General features: G+C 42.7%; 3 protein-coding genes across 5 annotated transcripts in view; 2 read left to right on the top strand and 1 right to left on the bottom strand.

The window, feature by feature from the left end:
- si:dkey-97a13.12 (myosin IC heavy chain) overlaps positions 1-1,684 on the top strand; it is a 13,729-nt gene extending 12,045 nt beyond the window's left edge. Inside the window, exon 5 of the mRNA XM_067606980.1 lies at positions 688-1,684. Coding sequence (XP_067463081.1) covers positions 688-895 — 208 coding nt within the window. The 3' untranslated portion in view covers positions 896-1,684. The remainder of the gene's footprint in view (positions 1-687) is intronic.
- On the bottom strand, positions 1,567-20,946 carry LOC137194885 (myb-related protein B-like). Its single transcript, XM_067607059.1, has 18 exons — positions 20,886-20,946; positions 18,234-18,434; positions 15,597-15,714; positions 14,837-14,890; positions 14,593-14,686; positions 11,869-11,940; positions 11,486-11,581; positions 10,984-11,204; positions 10,232-10,433; positions 8,844-9,026; positions 8,587-8,712; positions 7,749-7,859; positions 7,523-7,662; positions 6,908-7,007; positions 6,611-6,700; positions 5,607-6,530; positions 4,887-4,989; positions 1,567-2,320 (listed from the first exon to the last, which is right to left on the bottom strand). Exons 1-17 carry the CDS (start codon positions 20,944-20,946, stop codon positions 4,900-4,902), a joined length of 2,883 nt encoding a protein of 960 aa, XP_067463160.1. The 3' UTR covers positions 1,567-2,320; positions 4,887-4,899.
- Positions 18,577-20,946, top strand: part of wdr33 (WD repeat domain 33) — a 31,347-nt gene continuing 28,977 nt past the window's right edge. For all 3 annotated transcript variants that reach the window (XM_067606978.1, XM_067606977.1, XM_067606979.1), the window contains exon 1: positions 18,577-18,767. The gene's annotated coding sequence lies outside the window, so the exon portion shown is untranslated. The remainder of the gene's footprint in view (positions 18,768-20,946) is intronic.

The following is a 20,946-nucleotide window of genomic DNA, read 5'->3' as shown; positions in this document are numbered from 1 at the left end:
TACTTTATATACAGTTAGCTAGTTTAGTCCAGTGGTTCCCAACCTAGGGGTCGGGCCCCTCCAAAGGGTCAGCAGATAAATCTGAGGGGTGGTGAGATGATTAATGGGAGAGGAAAGAAGAAAAAACAAAGTTCTGATACACAAATCTGTTTTCAGTTTTTGGACTTTTTCTCTAATCTTTGATTTTTGCTGAAATATTGGATCATTTGAACATTTATTGAAATGAAAGCATGTGAGAAGTTTAGAGGGAAAAATCACTATTTGGTGGAGCTGTTAACAACTCATAGACATGTGAAATGTGACCCCGACTACACACTGCTTTTTGTAAGACGTCAAAAGACAAAAAGGTTGGAAACCACTGGTTTCATCTTTAACAATGTGTTGTATTTTAAAAGCTTGTTATATTATCCATTGTGTCAAATCTTCATCTGAAAAGTAACTAAAGCTGTTAAATAAATGTAGTGGAGTAGAAAGTACAATATTTCCCTCTGACATGTAGAAAGTAGCATCACATGGAAATACTCAAGTAAAGTACAAGTACCTCAAACTGTACTTAAATACAGAACTTGAGTTTCTGTTGTCTTTGACTATGTGGAGGAGTGGGTTATGGTGTTCTATGTAGGTTGTTTGAGAACAGAACCAGAAATCAATGTAATTGTTTACTTAAGTGTGTGTTTCTTCCTCCAGTGGTCGCAGCACTCCGAAGCTGCTGAGGAAAAACAGCATCCGGCGACCACTGGGACTCGATGGCCCCTCGGTGGCGGCGGCTCCTCCTCACGGCTCCCCCAGCCTCCTCCACCGAGTCCTGACCAAGTCCAGGAGGAAGAGCTGCCCCCACCTTCCCCACCCTCCACCGGACAACGGCTCCGTCAACACGGCCTTCCAGCCAGACTAAACAACAGCAAAACTCTCTTTCCAAGATACCTGCAAAATAATTTAGCTTCTTATTAATTTTTATTAGTTTAATTCAATCACCGAACTTGAAAAAAATGAAAACGTAGACAATAAGACAAACCACGTTGTGGTGGAGAATTTGACCAAGTCATCTTCAAGTCACTGAGGCCACATCCAAGTCAACAAGGTCAAGTCCGAGCAGTCGAGGTACCATGCGAGTCGTCAGGAGGTCACGTCTGAGTGGAGAGGTTGCTGAGGTCATGTCCAAGTCAATGAAGTTATGTTTGAGTCACCTCCGTCGTGTCCAAGTCTTTGTTCTAGTCACTGAGGTCAAGTTGAGTTTGACGAGGAGTCAGATTAGTCATACAGACGTTTCCTTCTTGTATTTGACGTGAGAGCAGTAAAGTTTCAGTCTTCATGTTTCTGGATTCAACAGGAAGATGCTGATGACGTTCTGAGAGACACCATCTGGGTTTTGAATTGTGATGAGAAGGAAGCAGCTTTAAACTGAAGCCTCCTGATGAAACGGTGGAATTGTCCTTTATCCTGAATCACTTTAAGCTAATCTGAGACGTTTGGACCTTTTTGGTCACAAAATTGGACATTAAATGTATTAAAATGTGAGTCTAAATGACGCCTGTTAGTACTTCAATAATACTCAACAATCCACAGTCATGTTCAGTCTTTTATTGCACATCACACCTGACATCACAAAATGTAAAACAAGATGAGAACCACAGTGTTTGTTGATGAATCCTCTAAAACATCTGAATAAAGTGCTGCAATCAGGTTTTTGTGCAGATTCTTTGTGTCAATTCACAAGTTTTCAGTGCAAAACAATTGAAATAAAACAGTAAATATAAGTGTTTTGTTCCAAACATTCACTGCATATGAAGCTTCATCAAACAGAAAACAATAAAATAATCTCAGTATTGATCAGGCGTCTGATACTTGTCAGGTTTACTCTGAATTTAAAAGGTTCAGCAGACGTTCAGTTTGGATCCAAAGTGCAAAAACTAGTTTGAAAAGTGTCGTCGTGTCAAAAACAGGAAGTGATCAATCACATCGAGCAGTCAGAATCAGGAAATCAATCAATCAATAAATACATTCATACACAAATGTTTAAACAGACATACAGTTCATTTAAAAATATAAAATCTACCAGATAAATCTGACTTCTTCAGTAAAACCACAACAAACATTAAAAAGTTTGTGTTCAATTATAAAAAGAGTTTTTGTTAAAATACAGTTTTAATCAAATAAAATCATTAAAATGTGCGTGAAGATGTTTCCTGTTAACTGCTCAATAAATTAATAAAACATCTGTTACAGTTACCAGCTGTGGGGAATAAATCAATAAACTGCTGACTCATGATTGTCAGGTCGACTCAGCAGAATGAAACTGAAGCTGCTTCTGTTTCTGTTCCTGTTGGAATAAAACACAACAATCAATCATCAATTCATCGACTAACTGCAGCTTTTATTCACATTATTGTCATTTCCTGATTGATTTCTGTATTGATTTATCTGCAGTGATTTGTTCTGTTTGTTCCCTTTTAGAGTCAATAAGCAAAGAATCAGCTGAGTCAATATTAGCATCAGAGTTCATTCACATCAACCAGCTGGACTCTATAATCAATGAGCGGCTGATCAATCTACAGCAGCTGAGAGGAAATATTGATAGAGATAATATCCATGTTTTAATACCGAGTCGTTCTTTCTTTTAAAGGAAACTGGATTCAGTTCTTTTTAAAGGATCATTCTGCTGATTTTCTATATTTGTCTTCATGTTTGGATCCAAACCAGCACTGAACTGATCTACTAACATGTTCATGTATTAACAGCTCAACAAACATCTGTAATTTACTGGAGACAGAAACAGTTCAGAGTGTTTTGATTCATGCAACAACCTGAAGCTCTGACCTGAAAACGTGACTTCAGATGTGAAGACCAGAGGTTGTGATGGCTCATCTCCGCCTCCACAGGCTGATCCAGGCAGGAAACCCAGAAGGTCAGATATCAGTTATATATATATATATATATATATATATATATATATATATATATATATATATATATATATATATATATATATATATGTATGTATGTATGTATGTATGTATGTATGTATGTATGTATATATATATATATATATATATATATATATATATATATATACAGTCAAGTCTGAAATTATTCATACCCCTGGCAAATTTTGACTTAAAGTTACTTTTAGTACAAGAGGCATCATTGTGGAAATAAATATTTCTCAGCTTTTATTTACATTTGAACAAAAAGTGGCATGTCCAAAATTATTCATACCCTTCTCAATAATCAATAGAAAAGCCTTTATTGGCTATTACAGCAATCAAACGCGTCCTATAATTGCTGAGCAGCTTTTTGCATGTCTCCACTGGTATTTTGGCCCATTCATGTTTAGCGATGAGCTCCAACTCTTTCAGGTTGGAGGGTCTCCTTGCCATCAATCTGATCTTTAGCTCCCTCCACAGATTCTCAAGTCTGGGCCACTGCAAAACGTTAATGTTTTTGTCCGCTAACCATTTCTTCACCATTTTTGGGTCGCTGTCATGCTGAAATGTCCACTGGTGCCCAAGGCCAAGTTTCTCAAGTTTTTCATGGTGCCATTTACTGTGATTAGGTTCCCTGGTCCACTGGCTGAAAAACACCCCCAAAGCATTAGGTTCCCACCACCATGTTTGACAGTGGGGATGGTGTTCTTAGGGTTGAAGGCTTCTCCTTTTTTACACCAAATGAAGGATACATCATTGTGACCAAACAATTCAAATTCTGTTTCATCTGATAAAACAGAAAACCAGAAGTCTTCTTCTTTGTCCAGATTAGCATCTGCAAAGGCCAAGCGGGCTTTTGTGTGCCTTATCTGGAGAAGTGGCGTCCTCCTTGGCCTGCGTCCCTGGAACCCAGCAGTGTGCAGTGTCCGTTGGACTGTCAGCCTTGAGACGTTGCCACCAGCAGAGCACATATTCACCAGGATGGCCTTGGTGGTGATCCTTGGATTCTTTTTCACGTCTCTCACTGTCCTCCTGGCCAGTCATTTCCAGTCAAAAAAACCTTGCTGGTTGAATAAAAGTAACTTTAAGTCAAAATTTGCCAGGGGTATGAATCATTTCGGGCTTGACTGTATATATATATATATATATTCAGTTATATAACTGAACATATATATACACACACACACATACACACATATATATACACACACATATACATATATATACACATATATATATATATATATATATATATATATATATATATATATATACACACACACACACACACATATATATACACATATATACATATATATATATATACATACACATATACACACACACACACACACACACACACACATACATATATATATATATATATATATATATATATATATATATATATATATAACTGAAATCTGAGCTTCTGTCAGTGTTAACATATGAGCACCAGAGAGAACTTCAGTTATATTGACTGTGAAACCCCTTGATATTGAAACATATCTTTATATCTTCATTTAGCAGAGTAGATAGTTCATCTTTCCCTCCATGAGACCTTCAGTTTACACAGTGAACCTTTGCTTTACATCATGTTCCTGACATCAAGTTCTCTCTGAAGGACAGACAGACATACTGTCCTCTTCCTGACACAAAGGAACGGATCCACAGTGGTTTTGTCTTTAATTTCTTTTTTTCAGAACAAAACACTGCCAGCATCACACACAGCGCTTCAGCAGCCATGTGTGACAATCTCTAGACCCTCCTCATCGACGACCTATGAACTTGCGCAAGGTTGTGATTGATGATTGGTCGGGGACATGCCTGTAGTCTCCCGACCAAGACACAGCAAGAATTTATGGCACTACGATCGCCTACTCTGACACGGTGACCATCGTGAAGGACAGAGATATGGCGCGGTCTGATGGCGGCGTTAGACTAAGACGTGCAGATACTCACAGCAGCCGGTCAGTCAAGGCTCCGTGTAGAGTCGAGCCTGCTCTGTCAGACTCATCTGGTCGTCTGTTTTCCCAAACATCACCACCTGCAACTCACCGCTCAGCTGTCAACACAGTAACACATGAGGGTATTCATTATACTACTGTACTGTATTTTAAAAGGAAGATAATAAAACATAAGAGGTTAGCTCCATGGTTTAACTCCCAAATCCACAAATTAAAGCAAACATTGCGAAAATTGGAAAGGATTTGGCGTTCCACCACACTGGAAGAATCTCGCTTAGTCTGGTAAGATAGTCTTAAAACATATAGGAAGGCCCTCTGTAATGCCAGAGCCGCCTATTACTCAGCATTAATAGAAGAGAATAAAAACAGCCCTAGGTTCCTTTTCACAGGTTGTAAACAGGTTGATTGTGTTGTAATCGTGTAACTCGCCTCAGACTGCATCTGGTTTCATGCAGCTACTGTGCTGCATAAAAACTCAAACCGCCACATGAAGGATGTGCTTTGCTACATCATGTTACCTTTTTAATTTGACCTTTTAATCCAATTGTTCTGCTTTCTTTCAAAATAAATGACGTTTAGATCAGTTATTCTGTCGTACAGCTGCTTTTAAACATGTTGTTAGCAGATTGAATTGTGTAATGACTTCATATAGTTTGATGAACAAACCTTCACATGAATCAATACTGCGATGCTTTAAAATCAGGTGGGTCCTCACCTCGAAGGGGTTCAGTCTGAATGCAGGACAATCTGGGGAGGGCTGGTAGCCGCCGGGCTGCTGACACCACCACACCTCCACCTGTCCATCCAACGGGAAGCAGCCAAACTCCTCACAGCCCAGGACCGAGCTGGACTCCCTCTGGACCTCTGAAGTGGAGCTGGACTCCCTCTGGACCTCTGAAGTGGAGCTGGACTCCCTCCGGACCTCTGAGGTGGAGCTGGACCCTGTCTGGACCTCTGAGGTAGAGCTGGACTCTGACTGGGCCTCTGAGGTAGAGCTTGACTCTTCCTGGACCTGCTGGATGGAGCTGGACCCTGTCTGGACCTGCTGGATGGAGTTGGACCCCGTCTGGACCTGCTGGATGGAGCTCGACTCTGTATAGACCTGCTGGATGGAGCTGGACCCTGTCTGGACCTGCTGGATGGAGCTGGACTCTGTCTGGACTTGATGGATGGAGCTGGACCCTGTCTGGACCTGCTGGATGGAGCTGGACTCTGTCTGGACTTGATGGATGGAGCTGGACCCTGTCTGGACCTGCTGGATGGAGCTGGACTCTTTCTGGACTTGATGGATGGAGCTGGACCCTGTCTGGACCTGCTGGATGGAGCTGGACTCTGTCTGGACTTGATGGATGGAGCTGGACCCTGTCTGGACCTGCTGGATGGAGCTGGACCCTGTCTGGACCTGCTGGATGGAGCTGGACTCTGTCTGGACATGATGGATGGAGCTGCACCCTGTCTGGACCTGCTGGATGGAGCTGGACTCTGTCTGGACCTGCTGGATGGAGCTGGACCCTGTCTGGACCTGCTGGATGGAGCTGGACCCTGTCTGGACCTGCTGGATGGAGCTGGACTCAGTCGGTACCTGCTGGATGGAGCTCAGCAGACTCTCACCCTGGACCTGTAGGATAGAAGTCAGCAGCTGCACATGAACAGTGGGGACCAGCTGATGGAGGACTTTCTGGTTCTGAGACATGAGCGTGTTGAGTTTGAGTCTCTGACCTCGGAGCTGCTGCTGGACTGCTGGCTGTCGGGATCAATGCTCCGCTCTTCCCACGTCAGATTCATGATCCTGCTCGAACAAACTGAAACCTGAACCACAAACAGAAACTGGACTGTGCTGAACCGAACTCCTACTGACACGACAGCAGAAAAAAATCAAAGCCTTTAACAGTTTTGGGACCATCTTTTTCTGCACAGGTGGGATTTAAAATACAAGAACACTGTCACACTGATCGTCAGCTGATCGTCGGCTGATCGTCGGCTGATCGTCAGCTGGTTACTGGTGTCTCCTCTCACCTCGTCCTGGCTGCTGCTGTTGTGGATCTTCAGTGGCGTCGGGGTTTGAGGAGCTGACATCCAAAACGCTCTGATCTTCTCTCTGATCTCCGTGGGCGTCCTGAACACAACACTCATCTCAGTTTAAGTGTTTCTAATCAATATATTTATCATTTATTGTCTCAAGTACACACACAGATCAGAGCTGCAACGATTGGTCAGTTAACCCAGTGGTGGGCAAATAGTGGCCCGTGGACCAGATCTGGCCCTGCAGCAAAAAAATTTGTTTTGACTTTCATAGTTTAGTCAAAACTTGTTGAACTGTGGTTGCATCATACTATTGTTTAATATGTGAATTCAACAACTTCAGCCTGTTTTTGTTGTTGCACACTGAAACATTTACATGAATCAGAGTTCATTCCTCCTCAGATCCAAACACAAGTTTGAGTTTACAGATGTAAAACTTTGATCTACTGATGCAGCGTTTTCTATTAGCCTCAGAGAGAAGTAATAAAGAAAGTAAATAAGTTTAGTAAATACTACAGAAATAAGTCAGTGACAGAAAGAGAAGACAGTAATGTAGAATCTATTTGAAGAAGTGTTGTCTGTGTGACCTCTGACCCCTCCTGGACGTACTGTGTGGTGTGTGTATGGCTGCAGTGCAGACAGCCGTCGTCCTGGTTGCTGTAGATGGAGTGTTTGAGGGAACACACGGGGGTGGAGGTGAGAGTCGGCCGCTGCAGCTTCAGATCCTCGACACCACAGAGACTGAAGAACTGAGGACACACAGAGACATCAGCACTGTTAGTGTCTGGACTCCAAGAGGCAGTTCTAGAGCCAACAGCAGCAGAATCATCTTCACCTCAGAAGGTGAGAGGGTGAAGGCTCCCACCAGGTTGTTTCTGCTCCAGCTGGAGTCCATGAAGGAGGCTCCGTCCTCGCTGCTCATCAGCTGCTCCTTCATACCTGCAACCTTCAGATAACAGCAGCCTGTTTTCACCTGTTCTCTTGTTAATACAGGCAGGAAGTCACACACACAGCTGAGAGCATTAATCTCTCTTCTCATGAAGAGAGACTGAAGACATGAAGCTTTCAAATAAGCACAATTTTTTTTACTCAAGTCAAAACATTTTCAACAGCAATGTGTGTCAATTTGAGGAACGAACCCATGTGGCCCCCTGTGGGTAAGTCCATGCAGGGCCCACAGCAGTTTTGCACTTTTGGGCCCCAGTGAGGGTTTTCTGTGGGCAACCAACTGTGGGCCCACGAGCCCCCCTGTGGGATATTCCCTAGCATAGTGTGAGTACACTGTGGGCCGGCCCACAGTGTACTCACACTATGCCCCTAAGGGAGCATGCTGCGGGCCCACAATGGCCCACAATGGCCCCACAATGATCAGCAGTGTCACCGACATAAAGCCAAGCTTTACTTTTAATGATAACAAAGAGAAACGTCCTCCCCTCGTCCTAAATTGATACTAGAGTACTTCCTTGTTTTCTGAATCAAGTGGTGCATAAGTTGAAGCAGCCAAAGTGTCTGTGTTTGACCAATCAGAAACAGTCATCCCTGCAAACCCCGCGCCCATATTTCCTGTACTTTTGGAAAATAAACCCCTCCTTATGAAACACAGAAGCACCTGTTTGACCCCTGAAGGTTTCAGCAGGTGTGTGTTTCTGTGAATCAGATGTTTGGACTCTTACGTAGCTCCGGCTCAGATCGATGACAGTCGGGTCGGCGTCCACTCTGTGCAGGCAGGCAGAGAGCGCCACCGGGTGTTTCAGCGATGACGTCATTTCCTTCAGGCTGCAGCTCCAGCTGTCTGGATTCTGTGATGGAGGTCAGATTAGTGTGAGAGCAGACGGCCTGAGAGACGACACTGAGGGCTCTAAAAGCAGCAATGAGAAGCTAAAAGCCTCAGCTGTGTCAAAAATACAGAAATATATAAAAGCTGATTTACCTCCTCCATCAGCTCAACCGGCGCCGCCAGCTCGCACACGCTCAGTGAGGAGTCGTAGCCTGATGAGGAGGAGGGGCCACAGATGGAGGACAGGTGGGCGTGGCTATGATGGCGTCCACACACGCTCAGATCACTGGAGGTGCAGCTGGACTCGTCCCTCCCACTGGACAGACTGTCTGCCTGCTGGAGGAAGGATCATCATCATCCTCAGCAGCACCAACATTATTATTCATATTATTCTCAAGCATTGATGGATGGATGATGGATGGATGGATGATGGATGGATGATGAATGGATGATTGATGGATGGATGGATGGATGATGATGGATGAATGGATGATAGATGGATGGATGGATGTATGATGGATGGATGGATGGATGGTAGATGGATGTATGATGGATGATAGATGGATGATAGATGGATGGATGATGAATGGATGGATGGATGGATGGTGGATGGATGGATGGATGATGGATGTATGGATGGATGGATGGATGGATGGATGGATGGATGGATGATGGATGGATGGATGATGAATGGATGGATAGATGATGGATGGATGTATGGATGATGATGGATGGATAATGGATGTATGGATAATGGATGGATGTATGGATGTATGGATGATGGATGTATGGATGATGGATGTATGGATAGATGGATGTATGGATGGATGTATGGATGATGGATGGATGGATGGATAGATGGATGGATGGATGGATAGATGATGGATGGATGATGGATGGATGGATGATGGATGGATGGATGGATGGATGATGGATGGATGGAGGATGGATGGATGGATAGATGATGGATAGATGGATGATGGATGGATGGATGGATGGATAGATGATGGATGGATGATGGATGGATGGATGGATGATGGATGGATGGATGGATGATGGATGGATGGATAGATGATGGATGGATGGATGATGGATGGATGGAGGATGGATGGATAGATGATGGATGGATGATGATAGATGATGGATGATGGATAGATGATGGATGGATGGAGGATGGATGGATGGATGGATAGATGATGGATGGATGATGGATGGATAATGGATGGATGGATGGATGTATGGATGGATGATGGATAGATGATGGATGGATGGAGGATGGATGGATGGATGGATAGATGATGGATGGATGATGGATGGATAATGGATGGATAGATGGATGTATGGATGATGGATGGATGGATAGATGGATGGATGGATGGATGGATAGATGGATGATGGATGGATGATGGATGGATGATGGATAGATGGATGGATAGATGATGGATGGATGTATGGATGATGGATGGATGGATGGATAGATGGATGTATGGATGGATGGATAGATGGATGTATGGATGATGGATAGATGGATGGATGATGACCTTGGCAGGGATGTTAGCTGTGCTAGGGGGGCTGCAGGTCCTGGATGCTGGTCTGATGGAGGAGGATTTGGAGGAGTTAGAGGAGGAGTTGAATGAGGAGGTGATGGAGGAGTTGGGGGCGTGTAGGACCTGCAGATACCCCTCCTTCTCCACCTTCCTCTTCAGGGTTGAGTTCCAGTGGTTTTTGATGGAGTTATCTGTCCTGAGAACAGAACACAGATGCTGCTTCAGACAGAGTAGAGATCATGTGATCATCTCATGCCAGCATGAAGCCACCATATGCTGCGTTCAGGTCCGGCTGGGTTACTGTAATGCTGGTTCTGACTTGTAAATACAGTTCAGTATCAGTATCTGAGTCCTAATTACAGCTGGGAAACTACAGGAAAGTAAAGGAAAATCAGGTTTCTTTTTAAACACATTTTACATGTCAGAAAATAATTGACTGTGAACTATGTGGTACTGGATTCTGGAGTTAGACCGCTTTTCACCATTTCTGTGTTCAGGATTTTTTGGGCGGGCCTGAAATGGTGGATCTGTGATGTAGAAGGGTGACTAGCATGACTCCCCTTCTAACACTACATAAGAACTAGAGTGCCTTAGTGTCCATACATTGGCGAGGAAAATGCTGGGTAGGGATAGTTAGCCTTAGCTTAGCCATTAGCGCTCCTCCCGTTTGTCCTTAAGAGGCCACCGTACAGTTGATACCAACCTTTCCTCTGACAGACAGGTGACTGAGCAGCCGGCCTACGTACCTGCCAGGCAGCAGCTTGGAGATGTCGGCCCAGCGGTTTCCCAGCAGTCTGTGCGCCTGGCAGATGATGCGGTCCTCCTCCAGCGTCCAGCCGCTCTTCTTCACCGTCGGGTTCAGGTGGTTGTGCCAGCGCTCGCGGCACTGCTTCCCGTTTCTGCTGTGCAGGTGTTTGGCGATGAGTGACCAGCGCTTCATGCCGAACTTGCGAACCAGCTCGATGACCTGCAGGACATCATTACATCACAACACATCATCAGGTTAGAAAAAGTTCTGACCAACAGCTGATTCCTGCCAGAGACACGTGATCACCATTGCACTACAACCGACTAATCAATTAATCCAGAAAACAATCGACAGATTAATCATTAATGAAAATAATTGTTAGTTGGGCCCAAGTCAAGGTCAAATAGTACCAAGGTTAAGACCAACAGTCCTGGGAGGAAGGATCATCTGTTTGCTGATCAGCTGACCGGCGGCCATGTTGACCTACAGAGAGTCTTTACCTTCTCATCCTCGTCCTGAGTCCAGGGACCTTTGACCAGCTCGGGATTCTTTACCTGCTGCCACCTGCGCTGACACTCCACATCTGACCTTTGACCCTGAGGCAGAGCAGGAACAGAGTCAGTCTGTCTGTGCTGCGTTCATTCCACGTCAGATTTGAACGTAAATACGAGCTCCCTCTCACCTGCTGCTTCTGACTACATGTTAAACTTTTTCACCACAGTTCATTACAATCAGCTGCATCTGCTGTAGTTTGTGTCTGGAGTGATTTCAATTTATAAATAGAATAATTTCATGTTTTTAATCCATCGAGTTAAAACACAGAAATGTTTCTGAGTGGAAACAGGAAGTCGTCTGTTCTGCGATGTAAAATAAAACGACTCACTTTGAAGTGAAGAGAAACTGAAGACCAGCTGTTTGATCCAAACTCCTTCACTAGTCTGTGCAGCTTCTCATCCTGAGGAGGAAGATCACCATCATCATCATCATCATCATCAGACTGAGCTGCACTAACATACACTGATGTGGGACAGTAAAAATCCTGGTTACTCAGGATTTACACTCCTTACAATATCCGATATATCTGTCCACGTCCTGCACGTCACTTCTGTCTTTTCCTTTGATTTATCTTTATTTTCTGACATCGTGATGTAAAAACATCAACACTTACAGTAATAACATTTAATAAAGTTAATTCAGTAAGAATGAGTCTAACAAAATACACACACACACACACACACACACACACACATATATATAAAAAATTAGAGATGCAACTGATCAAAATCGTCCGGTTTTCAGCTGTTCAGCCGCTGTTGAACAAGCAGAACAGAAGTTACATACGATGTCTTTAACTCTCCTCTCATCCACAGCCGCTTCTAAACATGCGTCTGGTGCTGGAGAAACGCTGCAGGCCAGTGGGTTTTACTACCAAGCCAGTTCTTTGTGTGTTCTGGCTCTACAAACCCTAAACTCTCAGTCAGAGATGAATGCTATCACGACGGTGGATATGAACTTCCTCTGTTAACTCAGGCTTTCTGCTTCAGGCTCTGTGCGGGTCCCCATAAAAAGGGGCGTTTGGCGTCATTTGACTCTTTTTCCGCACAAAACGACGGAGCGAAGGCGTGCCGCCTGCTTCAGTCAGGAGGAAGAGCTCATTATAACGGAGAGCTATGAAGAATATAAATACATCATCACAGCAAAAAGCAACACTGTTACTGCAAATAAAGTGAGAGATGAATGCTGGCAGAGAACTGCTGATCGTGTAAATTTGTTAATTAAAACACTAATTCATTAATTATGTAATTAGTTTATATACTTATTTTACCACTCAGTGCCTCCCACATCCAGAGCTCTTAAACTTTAAACTTGATGCAGCAGATTGAAACATTATACCGTCTGACTCTGTCCCATAATGAAGGATCAGTGGAAAACACTTTAGATTAATATTATAGATTTAATAATATCTGTGATAAATACCAATAGACTAATCAATTTTATTTTATTATTTTTGTTCAAAGTATTTCATCATTAGTTTTTTGTTTTTTATAGTTTTTTTTATTATTTGAAATACAGTTTGATCTATTGTAACAGAATCCCGCAGTAACCCAAACCTCTTGTACTATTACAAATTTACATTATAACATCAAATCAATAGTAAGTCTGATAAAAGACTAATCAATATTCTAATCGGTGTTCTGATAGCTGTAGTACCAGCAGTGTTAATCAGGTAGTTAGTGAAAGTTCAACGCTTTTTATGTCCAATTTAAGCCGAAACTCAGAACATAACCTGCTCCGGACCAGGTTAAGTTTGCAGCATCAGTTACCACGGCGATGTAGCAGGTCAACAGAGAGTTACCACGGCGATGTAGCAAGTTAACAGAGAGTTACCACGGCGATGTAGCAGGTTAACAGAGAGTTACCAAGGTGATGTAGCAGGTTAACAGAGAGTTACCATGGCGATGTAGCAGGTTCACAGAGAGTTACCATGGCGATGTAGCAGGTTCACTGAGAGTTACCATGGCGATGTAGCAGGTTAACAGAGAGTTACCATGGTGATGTAGCAGGTTAACAGAGAGTTACCAAGGTGATGTAGCAGGTTCACAGAGAGTTACCACGGCGATGTAGCAGGTTAATAGAGAGTTACCAAGGTGATGTAGCAAGTTAACAGAGAGTTACCACGGCGATGTAGCAGGTTAACAGAGAGTTACCAAGGTGATGTAGCAGGTTAACAGAGAGTTACCACGGCGATGTAGCAGGTTAACAGAGAGTTACCAAGGTGATGTAGCAGGTTCACAGAGAGTTACCACGGCGATGTAGCAGATTAACAGAGTTACCACGGCGATGTAGCAGGTTAACAGAGAGTTACCAAGGTGATGTAGCAGGTTCACAGAGAGTTACCCGGCGATGTAGCAGGTTAACAGAGTTACCACGGCGATGTAGCAGGTTAACAGAGAGTTACCATGGCGATGTAGCAGGTTAACAGAGAGTTACCATGGCGATGTAGCAGGTTAACAGAGAGTTACCACGGTGATGTAGCAGTTTAACAGAGAGTTACCACGGTGATGTAGCAGTTTAACAGAGTGTTACCACGGTGATGTAGCAGTTTAACAGAGAGTTACCACGGCGATGTAGCAGGTTAACAGAGAGTTACCACGGCGACTTTGTGACATTAAAAACCCTGCAGGCTTAACATACCTCGCTAACCCCTCTGGTAAGCTGTGTTGTTTTCACTAGCTCTGAACGCGGCGCTGTGAAGCTAGCCCTAACGGGAGAGAGGACTTCCTGTGATTTCTCGTAAAATAAAAACGGTTTTATTCCCGGTAAAAAGCTTGGAAAGGCCTCCTGCACCCCTCGTCTAAACCAAACTCAGGAAGTCCAGCAGGTGAGAACATGTCTGATTGTGTGCTGCATGTGTGAAAGGGAAACTCCAGAAAATGTCCGGACCTGATTCTCCAGCAATGTCCAGAGTTCATATGTGAACTATGTGTGTAATACTTCTGTGTACCTGCAGCTGTTTCACAGTATAAGTCCTCCAGCTGCTCTACATGAAGGACTTTTACTGTGAAGGACCTGATGCAGGAAGTAGCCCTGAATACTAACATGTTACCTCGTCTTTTGTCCATCCAGGCTTCTGTAGAGACACTCTGGAGAATCGTCCATCCAGACCTTTACGTCCCAGACAGCCAGAGCGGCTCTTGGTGCTGAGACACATGACACACGTTATGTTAAAGGACCAATCAGAGCGGTTCGTCATGGTATCAGTTTCTGCATTGATTATTTATATTTTTGTTTATAGAGCTGCAGGTGAAATAAAGACAATATAATGATCAATAACGAACATCAGCTCTCACCAGGACCTGCGACTTCTGCTGCTCATCACTGCTGCTGGTATGAACACTGACACACTGAACACACACACACACACACACACACACACACACACACACAAACACATATTCAACAGGATCATCTTCAGCAATAAAAACATTTTCATGATTAATCCACCAAACACACAACTATTGTGAACACAAAACATATTTACATTTCAGATTTTAGCAATCACTCATCAAATGAATTGATTAGTTTCCAACTATTTCATTATTTGGACTTCACTGCTTCTCCTTTTAACAAGTTTAAATGGTGCAAGAGCTGCTAAACATCATTATTTATGTTTCCTTTAACTCTGAATCAGAAGCTAACAGAAAAAGACATTTTGAGGTCTGAAAACTGAGATTAGTCACCAGTTTAACCTTTTGAATGCAACAAGTGGATTTATCATAATTATTCGGGAAATTATTGAAGCCAATTTCTGCTTGTAAAAGAAAACTAAAATCAAAGTTAGTCATGATTTTTAGATGCTAATAATAATGAAATTGCCGCCGTTTTTTTTTAAACAGAAAACAGGCTGGTTTGACAGTTAACGTTAAGCTAGCTGGCGTTAGCTGCAGCTAGCTGCCGGAAGGCGGTGAACTGGAGCCGTTAAATGAATTTAAAGTGATACAAACGGAGATTAAACCGGGAGGCTTTAAGTCCGGTAAACCGCTGTGTTCTCTGCTCCGGTACATTACCGGCTGTGTTGTCGCGTTTAACGGCGGATATCTGTGAACTTACCGGCGGCGGTTAGAGAGGAGAGGCTCGAGATGCTCCAGAGCTCGAGCGCAACAGAACGCAGAGGGGGCTGACCGCTGATTGGTCAGGACGCGGCGTGACGTCACCGCGCGTCGTTCGACTAGACGTGAAAAACAGAAAGTTCAACAGTCAGTTTGATGAGTTTAAAGCGATAAATACCGGAAATACTCAACCAGCCGTTAAACTTTCATGACTGGATTTACAAAGTATTTCCAACTTATTAACTGTAAGAAATGTACTCCAAGATTTTTTTTTACTGAAATCTGATTTTATTGCCTTCCTGTTCTGTTAAGTTTTTTATTTTATCTTTATTTATTTATTTATTTATTTATTTATTTATTCATTTATCTATTATTTAGTCTGTCATGTTGCCATGTTGAATGTATCAACAAACTGAAAGTGAACTCGTGTCCTCTATGTGATCTCTATTGTTTTTCTATTGTCTTAATGTTACACATGTTGTAAGTGACGCTTTTTTTTAATAAAAAATAAAGTTAAGGTAGAAAAAATGAAACTTTTAATAGGAACAAACTGTCATTTTTCTTTTTTTTCTTGACTTGTGACTTTTGAAACTTTCTAGATATCACTAACAAGCCTTATTGACATGAAAATTATGTTTTTACATGACTTTAGTCCATAAAATGAAAATGTGGAAAGATTGTGCATTCATTCTACTACCAAGCCCATCACTTCCTTTAATGTACATCTATATATTTATTGTTAAGTGCTGCTGTGTAATATGTGTTGCTGTGATGTTATGACAGACCTGCTCACATGTCAGTGGAAGAACAATCCACTCATCACTTTTATTACTGCCACTTAGTCACTTTTCCTACCTTTAATATATAATTAAAGCTGCAAGCAGCGTTGACCGGGCCCTCGTGCCTCCATGCACATCAGACCACGGCACAGCGCAGCGCAGTCGAAGGTCTTCTGTCACGAGCATGTGGATGTCGTCAGACCTGGCCTGTTTTCAGGCAGTGCAAGAAGGAGATAAACATCACTTCCTTTGTCCACTATTTTGCCTGCTGCTGGGGTTGCTTTGCTGCAATTTCGTAGGGGGCGCTATTCAGCCAGTTTGCATCACTGATGGAATATTGTCATGTAGACGTGTTCAGGCCGGGACTCTTATCAAACATGTAAAGTTTGGTGCAGACTGGAGCATTTACAATAAAGTTATAGCAACTTCCTCTGTCATGGCGAAACATCAAATCTCAACAGTGTGAGGATGAGAGTTTTCTGCAGGGTGAGACATGTCTGTCTTGTTCACACCTGTGTCATCTAAATTATGCAAGTTTTTGGCCCATTCACTTGTATTTCAGTTAGTAAATTGAAAACTCTTGATGAGTTTGTGTGTAAAACAAATTAATTTCCTAATTTTCATCAAGTCTATTTTTAGGAAAGTAAAGACTTTTAACCCACATGACCTGGTCAAAGTTTGATTGACATGTGTACTGTCAGGTGTGTAGAGACAATAAGTAACTGCAGCTGGACAGAAAAATACTCATATATTTGAATGGAGAGTGTGAGTGAACCCACACCTTTTTGAACATTTACTGCTTCCACATAGTTTTAGATACAAACTTCATTTGAACTTTAAATGAGTCACGAGACTTTGACCTACAAATCTTGAATTTACATGTTTTTTCTATCTTTTACTGTTTTTGAGATATTAGAGTGTGAGTTTTAAAGTCTTTTCTTGCTCCTCCTGTGATTTTATAATGAGTGTGTATTGCGGAATGTTTCACAGCACTGAGGGAGTGACATCACCAGGAGCAGTTGGAGAGGAGGATTTTAGAGTACGCTTCTTATGAAATATCCTCATAAATCCCATGACTTTGGCCAAATCTAACATTAAAAATCATGTTTTTTGGTAGTAAATTTTGTGGCGAATCCATTGATACAAGTTTGAAAGTGGTCAGACTTATAGTTTAGACGTCAGAACCATCATTGACCATCACCCTCCATCACTGTCTCACCCTCTCTCACTGTCTCACCCTCCATCACTGTCTCACCTTCTCTCCCTGTCTCACCCTCTCTCACTGTCTCACCCTCCATCACTGTCTCACCCTCTCTCACTGTCTCACCCTCCATCACTGTCTCACCCTCTCTCCCTGTCTCCGCCTCTCTCACTGTCTCACCCTCCATCACTGTCTCACCCTCCATCACTGTCTCACCCTCTCTCACTGTCTCACTCTTTCTCACTGTCTCACCCTCCATCACTGTCTCACCCTCCATCTCTGTCTCACCCTCTCTCACTGTCTCACCCTCCATCACTGTCTCACCCTCTGTCACTGTCTCACTCTCTCTCCCTGTCTCACCCTCTCTCACTGTCTCACTCTCTCTCCCTGTCTCACCCTCTCTCACTGTCTCACCCTCCATCACTGTCTCACTCTCTCTCACTGTCTCACCCTCTCTCACTCTCTCTCACTGTCTCACCCTCCATCACTGTCTCACCCTCCATCACTGTCTCACCCTCTCTCACTGTCTCACCCTCCATCACTGTCTCACCCTCTCTCACTGTCTCACCCTCCATCACTGTCTCACCTTCTCTCCCTGTCTCACCCTCTCTCACTGTCTCACCCTCTCTCACTGTCTCACTCTCTCTCACTGTCTCACCCTCCATCACTGTCTCACCCTCCATCACTGTCTCACCCTCTCTCACTGTCTCACCCTCCATCACTGTCTCACTCTCCATCTCTCGTCCAATCAGGGGGATTCTGGCGGCAGTCTGGTGGGGCAGGATGGTCGTCTGTATGGAGTGACTGTTGCTGGTGGTGTACCTGGCACACGGTGGACTGTCTACATGGACGTCTGTGCCTACAGGCAGTGGATTCACACTGTAACTGGCATCTAAACTTGAATGGATTTGTATTGTGTGTATTAAGAACGTTTAAGAACTCGGTTTCCCAGGATCCTTTGCGCGGTGACTGCGCATTCTCCCGCCCGTTGTGAAAACGTCCCGGCATGCTTTTCTGCAGGGGCCGAGAAGAAGAGGCGTCATGATGGAGTCCGCTAGTGGCTAAAGTGACAAACCTCCTTGAATCTCAGTTGAATAAAGTTTGAGACGCTCATGTTTCTCCAGAGAAAAGCTCTTCGGAAGAATCTAAGCCGCTAATGACAGCAGATAGATAACTGCAGCGGAGATTGTTGGTGAGTTTTGTAGCTGCAGCCGCGCTGTTGTTGCGCTCCCAGCCGCCATTAAAACTCCGGCTAACGTTACCATTCAGAACAAAACACCCGAGAAAACAACAAATACCCGACAAATTACTGGCGATGTATTTAATTAAACATATTATAAAACAACACATTTAACCTTACTTATAGAGTAAATATGTTAGTGTGTTTACAGACGGCTCCTGAGGCTAACCGTTAGCTAGCCGTGCTAGAAGCATCCCGATGTTAAAAGACGTTAATATGTAGTAGAATGAGATAACTGCTCCGAAGAAAGAAGGAACAGCCGCAGAGTAACTGCAGTGAAATAATCTCAGTTAAGTGTTTAATTAAAAGTGTCCGTCAGGCTGTGTAAGCCGGCAGAGAGGTAGCGTTAGCTCCCTGTTAGCCGCCTCGTGTTACGGTGAGTTTGGCTTCCTGAGAGCTGGAGGACGATTATATTTATGATTAAACAGGTGTGTGAGGAGACTGAGCGCATCACCTGAAACTCTGTTAACTCAGGTATTATTATTATTATTATTATTATTATTATTATTATTATTATTATTATTATCATCATCGTTATTGTTGTTCGGGTATGGAAGGAAACTGGAGATTTTGTGGCCAGTTTGAGGTCTTGTAGCTGCTGTGTTTCAACGTTTAAGTGGAAAGTAACTAACTTGTACTTTATTTTAATATTTCCATTTCATGTTACTTCATATTTGTACTCCACTACATTTATTTGACAGCTTTAGTTACTTTTCAGATGCAGATTTGACACAATGGATAATATAACAAGCTTTGAAAATACAACACATTGTTATAGATTGTTGAGTTATTGAATGTCAAATCTTCATCTGAAAAGTAAGTAAAGCTGTCAAATAAATGTAGTGAAGTGAAAGTATAAAGTAGCATCACATGGAAATACTCAAGTAAAGTACAAATACTTTTAAACCGTGTTTAAGCTCAGTACTTAGTTATTTTCCAGCTCTGCCAGGTTGTTTGTAATAGAAACATGCATCTTCAGATATTCATGTTTGTCTTTTGTTGACGTTGTTGTTATTTATGTGATACGTCCTCATGTTAAAAACAGGGTTCAGTCTTATGAAGCATCACTAGATGTTATAACCCCTGATGCATTTTAAATAAACCGATCCGTATCAGATGATGCTGTTAAACTAATGAATCTGTAACTCAGAGTTCATACAGATAGACGTGTGTGAAACAGGCTGCAGCTCTTAAATATTAATTCATCTGCTTATTGTTTTGGTCTTTGACAAATGACTGAAATGGGTAATTGATTATTAAAGTCCTTGTCTGATGGACTAATCTGTTACTGGAAAAATTGTTTCAGCTTGAAGTCAACATGCTGTGTTGTAAATATACTGTAGATATAGAGGAGAGTCTGGCTTTACAGCAACTAATGATTATTGAATGTTTTCAATGCGATAACACTGTGCAATATTGTGATGTTGATACAACCTGCGATAAATAAACTAATATTGATGTGTAGCTCTACATCTATGTCTTCTGCTTTAACTGCTAACAGAGACCCTAAACAATCAAAGAAATGAAAGAAATGATGTCAAACATGCGTTTATTGAACAAATTGCACATGAAAACCCAACATTAATTTAAATAAGGCATAATAACGATAAGAGTTTAAAGTTGAATTTCTGCTGCTACCTTTACTCAGCAAAAACATCTTTTATCATACGGTGTTGAAATACAAAATCTGACAACAACTTAAATAATTCAATAAATATAAAGTAAACACAGCAGTTTAAAATAGCTGTAATGTTCCAGTCATCAAGGCCCTCGACTCCCAACACGGAGCAGAGATATTTAGAACGAGGAGTAAACAGAGATAGAGTGACGTCACTAAGTCAAGAGGAAATTAAGGCAGGTTTCATATCACAGATATTAGGGATGCATGATATTATCGGCACGTCATCGATATCGGCCGATAACAGCTCTAAAATGAAATATCGGTATGGGCTATGTCTGCTAATTATGAGAGGCTGATATGTCGCCTTCTCCTCCGCCACCTGACTGTGTTTCCCTCCACGGACTGTTTCACCCTGATGGTCCCGATGTTTCCACTCCTGAATAACAAACCGGGGCTAACGTTAGCTGGGAGGCTAGCATAGGCTAGCTGGCTGTGCTTCCCTCCCGTCAT

The sequence above is a fragment of the Thunnus thynnus genome, chromosome 12 (genome assembly GCF_963924715.1).
Source record: "Thunnus thynnus chromosome 12, fThuThy2.1, whole genome shotgun sequence".
Lineage (NCBI taxonomy): Eukaryota > Metazoa > Chordata > Actinopteri > Scombriformes > Scombridae > Thunnus > Thunnus thynnus.
Note: the sequence above shows the minus strand (reverse complement) of the source record. Positions and strands in the feature narration are given on the sequence as shown.

Excerpts from the sequence above, each read along its gene's own strand:
- LOC137194885 (XM_067607059.1), bottom strand. The coding sequence starts at position 20,946 with ATGACGGGAGGGAAGCACAGCCAGCTAGCCTATGCTAGCCTCCCAGCT. Across the intron at positions 11,941-14,592 it reads CTGGATGGACAAAAGACGAG|GATGAGAAGCTGCACAGACT; the intron begins GTAACATGTTAG and ends CTTCCTCCTCAG. Across the intron at positions 6,701-6,907 it reads ACAGCAGCAGCCAGGACGAG|GTTTCAGTTTGTTCGAGCAG; the intron begins GTGAGAGGAGAC and ends TTTGTGGTTCAG.